This window comes from Nymphalis io, chromosome 11, assembly GCF_905147045.1.
Source record: "Nymphalis io chromosome 11, ilAglIoxx1.1, whole genome shotgun sequence".
In the NCBI taxonomy this organism is placed as follows: domain Eukaryota; kingdom Metazoa; phylum Arthropoda; class Insecta; order Lepidoptera; family Nymphalidae; genus Nymphalis; species Nymphalis io.
Window position 1 is genome coordinate 11561541 of NC_065898.1, and position 14041 is coordinate 11575581.

General features: G+C 31.3%; 1 protein-coding gene and 1 non-coding gene across 2 annotated transcripts; both read right to left on the bottom strand.

Moving 5' to 3' along the window:
- Positions 1-3449: 3449 nt before the first annotated feature.
- Trnal-uaa (transfer RNA leucine (anticodon UAA)) lies at positions 3450-3533 on the bottom strand. The gene has a single exon. It is a non-coding gene; the product is annotated as a tRNA-Leu (tRNA).
- A 3759-nt stretch (positions 3534-7292) lies between these two features.
- Positions 7293-10964, bottom strand: LOC126771803 (uncharacterized). Its single transcript, XM_050491910.1, has 3 exons — positions 10844-10964; positions 10466-10648; positions 7293-8505 (listed from the first exon to the last, which is right to left on the bottom strand). Exons 1-3 carry the CDS (start codon positions 10896-10898, stop codon positions 8297-8299), a joined length of 447 nt encoding a protein of 148 aa, XP_050347867.1. The 5' UTR covers positions 10899-10964; the 3' UTR covers positions 7293-8296.
- Between the last annotated feature and the right edge of the window lie 3077 nt (positions 10965-14041).

The window sequence follows — 14041 nt, forward strand, 5'->3', positions numbered from 1 at the left end:
TACTAAATAATTCTTTTTAAAACATCAAACATTCCCAATATGTAATGCAAGGAGCGTATTTACAATGACGTTTGTCAATATAAAGAAATGTTGTTCGTTCAGGAATCTAATAAAAACAACAATAAACAATGTCCTTGTCAGATATAGATTTGTAGAGTATATCTATTACATCTTTAGTTGGCGGTCATTGACGTATCCCCTATAACAATCGTTAATTCGAATCGATTTAAAGAGGAAGTTCGATACGGGTTCATTTATCTGTGTGTTTCTGTCACTGTAATATTTAATATTATTGGGTGATTTGCTTTTTGAAAAAAGAATATATAATATTCTATTTTCAAAATAGAATATTATATAGCTTATTCTAATTGAAGGAGTATTTTATTCTCAATAATAAGAAAAGTAAATGTAAACAAACCTTATATGAACATTTCCTGTGATTCCTAATATATCTGCTATGTTAAACTTATATTCCGAACTGTTTAGTCATTAATACATCTATATATTTAATACAAAACTATTCAACTTAACTACTTACTTCTATTTTTATTTTATATTATTCAAACCGCTATTATTACCAAATCCATACTTAAGTATATAGACATAGTGTATCTATGTGATTGTGAAGGGAAGAATAAGGAATGCTAGTGTGAAGTGGGGTTTATATCTGTCTGTCTGTTTAATTCCGTAAATACACACAACCTAAGAGCTCTCAGCATTACGCGAACAATAAATAATTATACGTAAGTGGATATTTTATAATGCAAATCAGATATTTTTTTAATTTTATTTTATTTTATTTATTTTATTTTATTTATATTTGGGAAACATACAGTGTGTTATTACATAGAATTAAGGAATTATTACTAAATCATAAACCAATAAAGTTTCCACTTAAAAATAGTACAAATGTTAGAGTATGCATGTAAAAAAGACAACAGAAAGAGACAAAAATACAATGCAATCTACGAGTACAATCAAATCGACTAATTACAAAGTTAAAAAAAAAAAAAAAAATCAAGAAGTTAAATTACAATAATATTAATGAACATAAATATAAACAATGTCATTAAAAATATTTAAATTTGATTTCAACAATTAAAGTAACATCATAAATCATCAATTTATGGCAAGTAATTGATTCAATATACATATACATTATTAATTTACAAAAAAATATCAATTTTATTAATTATTTATTAAACAAGTATTCTTTCAATAATTTTCTTATTTTATTAACATTCTCTGTTGTAAAAAAATCAATTTCGCTAAATCGTTTATTGTAATCGGTGCAGGCTCTGTATACAAATATATTTTGCGCATACTTGCTTATATTTATTTATCAAATATAATCAGTATATATTCATCGTGTATGTGTTTGAAGTATATTCGTAAGTTTTATTCGCTTATTTGAAATTACATTACTTTTCAAATATATGGGTTATATTTGAAGTAAAAAATGTCTTATTTATATACGAAATGCGTCAAGAACTCGAAATAACCAAGGATCATACGAACACTTAACCCATAAATCGGTAAAGCAGACGACTCCATCAAATATATTTGTGTGCGTGTGCGCAACGTGCGGATGTGTGAGTAATGTTCCATTTATTTTATTTGTGTGCGAATGAAGTGTAACTCGTGTTGTTTTTTTAATTATTAACTTAATACTATTCAATATAAGGTTCAAAATTGCTGTAAGCTATTTATCGCAAATTCCAGAGATAGCTAGAGATTTCATTTGTAATTTTCCTATGATCTTTACATAAATGCGCAGTTACATTTGTTTATCTTTTTTATAAATGTATTGTTGATGATGTTTTCAAAGATAAATTTTCAATGAAAATCTTATAACGACCTAATAACCACATCCATAAGTACCTAATATTGTTTTGTTTGTTAGCAATTGCTTTGAATAGAGTTTTTACAAATTATCTCTATATTTTCTATTAAAAAAAAACCCTTTTTTGTATTAAGTATCTGCGGATTCTGTACTGGCTTCCGTATAAATGTACAGATGTTAAAGCAAATTGCATTTATAATGCAGTTTTATTTTCATTAATAAAGAGAAAATAAATTGTTTTTTTTTATGTTGTTATTAATGCCGCAGAAACGGATAAACTAAAATGTTTTTTTGGTGTTATATGTATGTAGCGGACGAGCAAATGGACTGCCTAATGGTATTGACCGTTACCGCCCATAGACATGGCGATGACCTTAAGCCAGTCCCTACCACCTATTAAATGTATTATTATCACAATAATTTTCAAGTCCCGGTTACCTCTAAATACTCTATATACATACGTATATCAAATAATGTGACCATAGACAATTTAGTACATTTTATTGATTTGTTATATTCCTAACAAAAAAGTTATGGGGTCTGGAAATCGGCATTGTTTACAGTCCTACGCGTTATTCCTGCGTCTGAACGTTTCTCAGTCTTATCGCATTTGAGTTCCGGATGATGAGAGTACGGGGAGCTGAGTTTGTGTACAGGCTTGTGTACTACAATATGACCTTTCAGTTTTTTTTCCTTAAAAGGCAAAGGCACTTCAAGCCCATCCGCTGGTAGCACTTATAAAAAATTAATATTTTATTAAAATAGGTTATATGCTTGGAAAAGAATTGTTACATTGTATTTTTATAAATAAATCATTAGTATATTAATAAGTGCTTAATTATTATATTGGATACTAAACGAAATCAGAAAAAATATATATTAAAAGTGTATAAAAACAAATAATTATGTATTTTGTAATATTTCGTTTAAGTGTAATGAATTATTGTTTTTTATGAAGTCGGCTGTTCTTTTTTTTAATTGTTGAATAGTTTTCTTTTTTGAGAATGGCCGTGGCCAAAATCGTTCAGGACTAATCATCAATCAATCATTGTCTGTATATCTGTGGTACTATCACGCTAACATTCATTCGTTTTTTCATTCAGTCGAAATGGAACATCGCTATTGTGATAGCTGTTATGTGACAAATCAAAAACTTTATTCAACATAGGAGCATTAGGTACACTTTCTTATTCACTTTCAAGAATTTACTACCCATTCTGAATGTCACCTCACCTCAAACACCTCAGATAAAGAAAGAACCAGCGAAAGAAATTCAGCGGGATTTTTCCTTTTTTAATCAAAACATTTTTGCTTACAATATGAATTAGGTACAGTATTTAATAAATTATTTATTTTTGAAACGCTATCAAATTCTTTAACAGTTTACCATTGTAATCCCACCGTAATGTTGATTTTATTTCTTTAAATAAGTGCCAAGAATTAAAATAAATGTTAATACTTTTGTTAGAATAATTAAAATAAAAAAATACACTTACAATCGGCGCAGATATCGAGTAACATCCAAAATCGAAGTCAAATCGATACTATTTTATAATTCAGAAAAAAATAATTAAAAGTAATATCTTCAAAAATGTTTGAACACATCTGTCAGGTGTGGGGTTCGAACCCACGCTCCCTCTCGGGAACCAGAGCTTAAATCTGGCGCCTTAGACCACTCGGCCAACCTGACTTGTTTAGAAAGGCCAAATTTTGTAACATATTACAAAATTTTATATAATAAACAACTTTTATTAATATTTTAATTGATATATATGAGTACAATGAAAATGGAAATTAATATGTAAAAATTTACAGTGAAAATAATTTGCAAGTCAAGTATTTAATTATTTACCTTGTTCTTTTTTTAAATCTACAATAATTAATCATTGTATTTATATTATAGTTTTTTTTTTCAAAATACTTTGTTTTAAACATTAAAATATATATAATGATAATTAACGTATTTACGCCATCTATTAATAGTTTCTTGAACTACGTTGTGATACCGTTTTACAATGAACTAAATAAGTCCTAAAAATAATCACAGATGGCACTTCAACGTGAGTATATAAATAGAGGGATTGTTATGATTTGTTGAAAGATTAAAATTATATCATTTTGAATTTAAATCGCCATGCTGGGGATGGACGTTCGCTGCGACCTTAGTCCAAGGGATTACATCGAGGCTATTATAAAAACAGCTTCACAGAAACTCGGAGTTCTGAACAAGGTGCGGCGTTTTTTCACGCCACAACAACTGTGTCTGTTATACAAAACACAGGTACGGTTTTGCTTTGAATATTGCTCGCACCTTTGGGATGGCTCCGCTAAGTACCTACTGGAGGCCTTGGAACGGTTGCAGCGACGTGCACTACGCATCATTGGCGACGTAAAGGTCACAAACACCCTTGAATCTTTACAATTGCGTCGAGAGATAGCGCTCAGTGCGAGCGCTTTCTATCGACTGTATCACGGCGAGTACTCTGAGGAATTATTCTCTCTAATTCCTGCTTCCCCCTTCCTTCTTAAGTCCACGCGAGCTGGTTCTCGATGTCACCGCCTAACTGTGACATCAATTCCATCGCGAACAAAGAAATTTGGCATCTCCTTTCTTTGTCGCACTTCCAAAAAATGGAATTCCTTACCAGCTCACGTGTTCCCCTCCTCTTACAACCCGGGTTCCTTCAAACGAGGCGTGAAGAGGCATCTTGCGGGCCGGCAAGGCGGGGACGGCTAGTACAGAACATTCTTCCCGACTGTACTGGCTGTCGTCGCGTTTGGGCTCTACTACCACTTACCATCATTTGCTATCCCGGCGCATATAAAAAAAAAGTCCTGCTGTTCGGCTTCCTCTTCCTTTGACGAGGAGGCTTGGAGCTTATTCCACCATAATGCTTCAAGGCGGGTTGATGGATACACACATGGCTGAATTTCAGTGAAAATAGACACATGCAGGTTTCCTCACGATGTTTCCATTCGCCGCCGAGCTCGAGACGAATTATAAACACAAATGAAGTACATGAACAGCGATGCTTGCCTGGGTTTGGTTGTTATGTTTGATATCGGCTAATTAATTATTGCTAATTAATTGTTCTCTATGAACTGGAGGAAGTTTTAAATTTTAATTATAGATTATATATTATACAATAGCTAGGTGCAGGTATCATTGTTTGAAGCGTTATTTTTATAATCTCTTTATCATTTACCATTCTGAGTTACTTCGTTATTTTATGTCACCATTTTATTTAATCATTATGATTTTGTACTTCTGTGGATGTGACATTCGCGTTACGAAATTGACGTGCGTTTACATATGTACTACTACTATAAATAATGTAAGCTCGTATCACTGTCAATGTCTATAGGACAGAATTCACTAATTATAATAATATATTCAACGTTTATCCTTAAATCTATGTCAACACCTATTGTACACTAATTTGTTTGTTTCTTGTTCGTACACAACTATTTCTTCCTTTCCTAATGATTCACAAAAAATGCATTACAAATATTCATTTTACAAACTTTAATTATATTTTATTTTATTTCTTTTAGGGAAACATACAGCACATGCAATGTAAAATAAATTAAACAAGAACATTAAGTAGGAACGTCGACCAACATAGTTTCCAGAAGTAAATAATCATACAATGCGAGCACTAGATGCGTCATTATAAAAATTATGAATCACATTTCCACCTGTATACGAAGTACTGGTTTCAAAAATAATTCCTTTGACATATATTTTTAACGAGATATAATATATGGTTCCTTGCAAGATATATTAGGAATATGATATATTTAATTTTTTACCTACTTACTTTTTTATTATATGTAATAAATATGTTTTAACCAGGTAGGTACAACAGTGGGCGTACTTTGCAGACACAGTCTGCTAGAGCAGAGGCACACAATCGTGTATTTTATCGTCTTAGTGCTTGTATATCGAGGTGTTTAGTGGTCTGTATAACGACCCCACAATGGTTGTGCTAATCTAAGTATGTAATGCGAAGAGAGGCGAGTCAGGGATTGTTGTCCCCACTGTCTATCAACGCATAGAAAGTCGTCTTCAAGACGCTTGAATTGAATTGAAAAACTTGTGTGATAAACTTCAGCAAACAATATTTAACTATGCCTTATATGAGCCCTATGGCTTTCTGGTTGTAATAAAAACAAATATCTTACTGTATTTGAAATAATAAGGTTTTGATTAATTCGCTCCGAAATATATGAGTTTTATGCTAGTTACATTGTAGTGACACAATGTGTTGCGGTCGCCGGATGTCAGCTGAATGGGTTTCCTTTTTATTGTTTAAAAATAAAAGATTTTAGGTTAATAGATTGGTTTGTAGATTAGCTGTTATTTATTATACTAATGTTACACTGCCTCATTGGTTTAGCCATAACTTATACAAGGGCCGCGCATGCAAGTCTCAGACTCGGAAGGTACTGAGAATAACGTCAACCGCAATGAACTCATGCTATCGTGCACATTTACAAGATGTTTGGAGGGACGAGATCACTCTTTCTTCTGAAGTGAGCTCCGCCGAACCAAGAAGGCACAGCAAGGGCAGCGGATGCGTAAGTGAAAAGTATCCGGCTGCCACTCCGTTTTGTGTTTACGACGGCGTTCGCAAGGATTCAGTGGCCAAGACTCCCACTGAACTTGATGGATTCAACTCCACAGGATATTGAATGTTTTGTAGATTTCCCCAAAATAAAAAATAGAAAAATTCGTATTATAGTGTACCTACCCCTGTCTAACTGATCATGATTGAATCCTGGTCAGATCAATTAAAGTTCTCTAAAGAAATTAGTACTTAGTGTTATAGTTGTTACACACCCGAGCTTCGGAACTCATGTAATACCTATCCTCCTTCAGGCATGTTGGTTTGCTGTTTCCTCAGATTATGGCAAAGGCCAGAGTCGACCTACTTATGTTTACGCACACGTCACTTCTCGAGATTAGGATGTAAATTACAATGACCAAGACTTATCAATTATTCCAGACCACAATCCACAACTCTCCCCGATAAGGCCGAACACTAAGAGTTAATTAATTTAAGGTCCTTCTACACTAAGAGTTAATTAATTTAAGGTCCTTCTACACTAAGAGTTAATTAATTTAAGGTCCTTCTGCGCCACACAGACTAATATTTTTCTTAATTAAGACAACCTTTTATGAATGATAAAGTTATCTTACACAAGGCAGTGAAAAACACCAATAGATGTATTATTAATTAATAATACATCTATTGCCTATAACTCTATAGCAAAGGATCAATGATTTCCTCTAATATTTCAAAAAATTGCATCCATTTGCAATAATAAAAAGCTTTGTTTTCTTTATAAAATATTATTAAAACTAATTTTAAAGCCGAATATTTTTAACTTCAGCAATTCATAAATAAGGTTTTTAAGTGTTATGTAACAAGGAAAACAAATAATATATTTATTTTATACTTTTATTTTATCAACATTCACTTAAAACGTAAGACTTATGAAACAGATAAATTAAATTAAATGTATTATAAAATTTTACCCTGCTTACATATTTTTATAATAATACAATTGAAAAATACGAAATAGAAGAGCTGAGAAAATTATTCTTGTACCATAATTTTTTTTTATGATAGTGGAATAAGCTCCATACCTTCTCCTCAAAAAGGGAGAGGAGGCCTTAGCCCAGCATTGGGACGTTCACAGACTGTTACTGTACTGTCATTGTATTTCAAAATCACAATTTTATTACAAAAAGGTGATGAATTCTAAGTATTTAATCCTTTTGCAAGTGATAGAAAAGCAGAGCAAACGAATGGTCTAAAGATGATGATGATAGCCACAATTTCTGACATTGATCCGTTATCAACCATTGATACTGAATTAATTACTATTTCTAGATATACATATATTAAATCCGAACTGATTAACATTTTACGGATGCAAAGCTTTGTCTTCTTCTTTCGAATGTCAAACTACTGATGACAGAAAGAGCAAAGAAACAAAGTTTTATTAATAATGCCATTTATGTACTTATGTTGTGCCATGACACATTATAATTTTATTTAAATCCTTAATTTACTATTTATGTTTATTCATTTTACATTCAATTAATTATAACGTATAAATAAAAAATATATTTAATAATGATATAAGCACCTTCGTGACAATCACGAAAATTTACGTAATAAACTGAAACGGAAGTGTAGCCGTGACTTTACAAATTCAGTATAAAGGATACATACATAAATCACATTTATATTCATCCTTTTTGGTTTAAAATCATTTAAATTCATTTACAAAGGACCTGGGATTCAATTCTACTACCTTCGTATCGTACCTAGTTGGATCGTAATAGAATCGGGAACATAAGGTTATCGTTATAAATTAGTAGAATTGGTTCCAATTTAAAAGTAGAGGGTTAATAATACATAAGGGAGTACTGTAACCTAACTAATATTTTAAAAACAGAAACCCTAAACTAATGAAAGTAATTAAAAGACTATGTTCTAACATCATGGCCGAATTACAGTCATCGCTGAAGCACTGGCATACTGTTTCCAAATGATCTTCATTGTCCGCCTTGTAGCAATCCTTGTGGTGTCTCACCCAGCCGCAGCCGCGAGTCACTCGGACCTCAGCATCGTGACCCTTGTGGAGAACTGGAAACGATCAGAATCAGTGAGTACGTCATTCACTAGTCCCTTATAATATCACAATATGAATATTGCTAAATCATTCTAAGAAAGGATGACGTCACACGAATTGTTCAATAATGTTAAAACGTTAAGCTAACGATAAGTGAAGTGAGGTTTAAAGATTCATGAAAAATCTTTATTATATAAATTAAATTAATTTGTGATTTCTAAATGTAAAGCTCTGTTAAATTTCAGTCACACGAGCAGGTCAAAATGTGGCTAATTGTACTAACAAAATGTCACATTATTGCCAATCGAATCGAAACGTAATCGTTAGCCAATTTTTAGCTTATCGGTTTAGATGAGGTGATTCTAATTTACTCAGCTTGAACTAAGTCGCTATTATTATATGTATAAAATATCACACACGGTCATCTGATCCCAAACTAAACAGAGCTTGTACTACGGAAACCAGACAACTTATATACTACATATACTACTTATCTTTTGTAAATACATACTTACGTATATACATAATTAAACCCAGACTCAGGACAAACAGACATGTTCAAACGCAAAAATGTCTGTCCTGGGTGGGAATCGAACCACCCCTCGGCGTGAAAGGCAAGTCTACAAGGCAGAGCTTGTACTATGGAAACCAGACAACTTATATACTACATATCTTTTGTAAATACATACTTACGTAAATACTTAATTACACCCAGACTCAGGACAAACAGACATGTTCAAACGCAAAAAATTCCTGGGTGGGAATCGAACCACCCTTCGGCGTGAAAGGCAAGTATCTACCAACCACGCCAACCGGCTCGTGAAATGTATATAAGTCTATAATAATAATTAAAAACGTAAATTTAACTACTAACATTTTAATAGTATTCCTATGTGGAAGTCACAATTAAATGTATCTTTTAAACGTACATAATATTATATCATATAGTTGTTGTTTACATTAGCACATAACCTTTTATCTCACTATATAAAGTTCACCAATCGTATTTATTTTATTGATCGGAATTAATGTAAAGATTAAATATTATAAAATCAAGCAACTGTAATTTAATATAATAAAGAATAATAAAAAAAAAATACACGACTTTGTCGGTGTAATGTATCAGATTCGGGAAAACAACCCAAATTACCCCTAACTCAAAGGTCAGTCGGTTGCTGTAATATACATTCACTACGTACAAGCATGAAGCTAGAAAATTAGATGAATCACTACGATATCTTTGTAAATAAAATATTTTTATTATGTTACGTTTATTTTATTTTTAAACGCTAAAATATTAAATCTGATTTGAATTGTCTTAATTTTTTAATTTAACTGCAGATGAATAATATATTTACATTCCAGATTAATTAATACCAATCACATTTCAAGAGATGATTTATGTCCAAAATTATATCATGAGGTTAAAGGACAAATTCTTATTCCATTCCAGAATAATTAAATGATCATCGAAATAATTATTCTTTTAAAATATCTACATACTCGATGAAAATTTTATCATAAAATATATATTTGAATTTTATTAATATAACTTTTTTAAACATAAATAACTTGGAACAAATGGTACAGTTCGTGGCGTTGGAAGAATATTTTGCGCCAAATACAAACCAAATCGAAAGAGGAAAAACATTATGTCAATAAAACATGAATATATGTTTCTTTTCAGTTGGTAAAGTTTCTATTAAGTAATTATAGTTATAAAAGTTATCGAATGGTAAAAAAATCTAAATCACTCGGTCAAATGTACCACCTGATAATTCTACAATACACAACTATAATATACTATACAATACACATTAAACGTTCTCACTTGTCCTTTAAATTTAAATAAAATTAAAATACTTTCTGATAAACGGACATAATCTAAAACCATTTCCAATCCAAGACACAGAATCAACTAGAACAAATTAAAAAAAAAAAACAAAAGCTCTTGAACTAAAAACGATTACTTACTCGTCTGAATGATTTTTCTGCAGAACAACTGTTTGCTTGCTGACGGATTTGATCCTACGAAGGCGCTTTTATCACAGCTGGTGGTGCGGAGGTACTTCTGCACGGTCTCCGTGTCGTAGATGGTGGGGTTCAAGCACATGGAATTGTTCGCGCTGTTGCATTCGTAGCACCGGATCGACGCGCCTGAAGTAATATATTGTTATACAAACCGTAAAAAAAATACTAGACTTAATAACATTATAAAAAAGAAGTTGAGTTCGTTCATTTGTCAGTTAACCGGATTCCGCAAAATTTACCTAACGAATTGTTTTAAATACGGATTAGAAATTCCGAAACATGGATAATTTATTTTTAAATTAATTATCTTATTAAACTTACCAAACTCAACGCAAACAGCTAAAACGAGAATTTCGAAAATAAATTTAAATGCCATTTTGTGTAAAGCTAACTCTACCGGGTAAGTGTGTGGTTTACGCGTCTCTAAGCGACTGATGCGTTTCGCAGCTTTGAATAAGCCGATAAGTTAACGTCCACAATGCACATCCTTATTCTGTAAATAAACTCGTATGAGATGTGAATGAACTGACATACTAAAATTCTTTTGTTTATCACGAGTAACCGGAAACTAAAATGGACGACAATTGCATTTTAAAAAATTGTCACATTTGTGAATATTATTTTTATTGATATAATTTAATAACGTTTTTTTTTTGCATTGACGATTTAACTTCATATACAAAAATATAATGACAGCTATTGTACTAATAATGAGCTCGTAGAACAGATTAGCAAACAGGTCAGATGTATTTTTCCGTTAAATCGCGATTATGATTTTACGATTAAAAAAAATTAACCAGCTTTCCTGTCGACAAATACAAATTGATTAATTCAATGTAAGTTTAAAATTGAAATAAATGTACTGAGCGGGTTTATTTTTGCGTATATAACAAAGTTAGGTTTAGGTAACAATAGTCAGGAGAGGATTATTTCATTCCCAAGGAGTATCTTCTAAGAAGTCGATAATAGTTTAATAACCTTTTGCACACACCAGTAGAGGGAAACAAGACGGCGTGTACTTGTTTTAAGTTCTGTTGTTTCAGCTTTAACTTCGACATTGACATAATTTTAAAATAAGAAACGAATCATTATCTGATAATCATATATTTACATAATGTATATGACGAAAACACAGATATAAATTTTAATCATACGTATTTTTGTAAGCAAAAGGAAAAAGTTTTAAAATCATTACGAAAACAATAATAAAAAAAAATTACAATTTTAATTACGTTTCTGTACAAATAAATGAATTTATCATGTTCCTATGTAAAAATCGAAATCATTCTTTATATAACATTTAAAACAAGTAAGTAAACAATATTTATACAGAATAATGACGAATATGTTTTAGGGATACTTTTCTAATTACAATAATAGACATGTGTAATTAATTAAAGTACCCGCCTACACAACATGGTTCGTCCTCGTGTCTTATTAATGAAATAATTAATTGTTCGCGTGTTTATCCAGAATAAGCGCTTTGCACGCACTGCTTATTTTTAATTGTGTCTACTCTTTAATTGTTACGTTTGACATGACCATGAATGGGTTTTGTAATAAATACAACATTGGACAAAATATTTCACAGATAATATCATACTTGTGATGAAATAAAACTGGTGAACTATCTCAACTCTTTTTTTGATGCATCAAAATCGAATATTGAAATATACTATGTTTGCTATTTTATACGCTAAGCAGGTTAAAATCATATTTTATTAAGTGTTTATAAAATATTGAATGAAAATTAAATACTTGCTTGATTTAATGTAGACTGCAAGTAAAAAAACACTGTGAACTACTATATTAACCATTTTAAAAGTTTACGCCTACAAAAATATAATAGCAGTAGCGTAAAACTTAATTTACTGCTATAAAATATATTTAGGCGCAGCAGTTTTTTTTTTCAAAGAAATCAGTATGATTTTCACTTTGAGCAAATAATTTTGACTATCGTTCGAATGTAACACTAATATAGCTTACATAAAAAATGTTTATGCAACAATTTATTTATAACTTCACTTCTGAACTGTCGCACCGAGACTTGTATTGTGAGCTTATATCTCGGTTACCCATTGTATTTTACTAACAAATACTACAAAGGGAATATCTGGATTGATTCGGATTCTGCGTGTCACATATAAACATAAAGTATCAAAGGAAACATTAATAAAGGTAGTTTATTACATTTAGGTCTAATTCGCTGTCAGACAGTACAAATTCTTCAATGAAACGACGTCATTACGCACCTTCGGAAGCAGAATGGGGTCACGCAGTCTCGCGCTTATCGTTAATCTTAAACAAAAGCAGTTAGACACTCCTCTCCGGCTATTTGTCAATCAGTTTGATATCAGACATCCTCGCATCTTCTTGTTGTAAGAATAATTATATTCACTATATAAGTAAGTCTGGGGAGCTACCATCACACGCACTCATCATATTTTCAACTGTCAAACATTAATACTTAGTATTGTTGTGTTCCGATTCGGAGAGTGAGTGAGCCAGTGTAACGGGCACAAGGGACATAACATCCAAGGTTGGTGGCGCATCGGCGGTGCAAGGAATGGTTAATATTTTTTACGGAGCCAATGTCTATTCTACTTACCATATGCAGGTCCGCCTACCTATGATGTAAATAAACTAAATAAAAAAGAAAAATATGTATATGTTTTTCCAAAAATAAATGCAATTATACAAATTAATATTTTGAGCTTATATTTTAGGGAATAATGTTTTATCTGTTTTATGGGTATCCATGTAATTCGATTTAACATACAATACATAAATTAATGCATATAATAATAAAGATTATTGTCACTAGACGGCGCTGTTTTCAATCCATCGTAGTTAATGTCAATATAACTCTAGTAAGTAAACAGTAATTAAAAAGTCTCGCACTAGACACAGTGTTGAATGATGAAGCTGTTTTGTGTAAGTCAAATTAGGTTTTCCTTTTATGATATTTACGAATAGCTATATATAAATAGTATATCATCACATTACAAGAAAATTGATTTGTCAGAACATAAATGCCAGTCAAACAAAACAGACATGAGCTTATGGCATCGATGAATGACATCAATCGCTTAACATGAAAAATCTCTTACTCGGATCTTACGACAAGATGGTGTGTGTTGGCCGGAAACCACAAGACATATTAATATGATAATTGAAATATGAAAAAATAAACAAATGAATGGTAGCGAATAATAATAACAATAGAGGAATTTCCAAAGGAAAATAGAATAATGTATTTCTATGCCCAACGTCAATGTGATCTAAATATTTAAAGAACATTTTGTCTTTTTGTATCAGAAGCTATCAAACGCCTTTATAACAATTCAAATGTATATCGACATTGTTATATATTTAATGTAGCTTTTACTTTGGGAAGTTCCGCTTGACCGAATATTCTATTTAAAATTCAAGGTTTCATATAGTATGATACATAGGTAAATATTGAAAATTATATTCAAACGAATCAAAGCTGAAGATCACTCCGTAATATCATGGATT

Excerpts from the sequence above, each read along its gene's own strand:
- LOC126771803 (XM_050491910.1), bottom strand. The coding sequence starts at position 10,898 with ATGGCATTTAAATTTATTTTCGAAATTCTCGTTTTAGCTGTTTGCGTT. Across the intron at positions 10,649-10,843 it reads AGCTGTTTGCGTTGAGTTTG|GCGCGTCGATCCGGTGCTAC; the intron begins GTAAGTTTAATA and ends ATATTACTTCAG. Across the intron at positions 8,506-10,465 it reads CAGAAAAATCATTCAGACGA|TTCTCCACAAGGGTCACGAT; the intron begins GTAAGTAATCGT and ends GATCGTTTCCAG.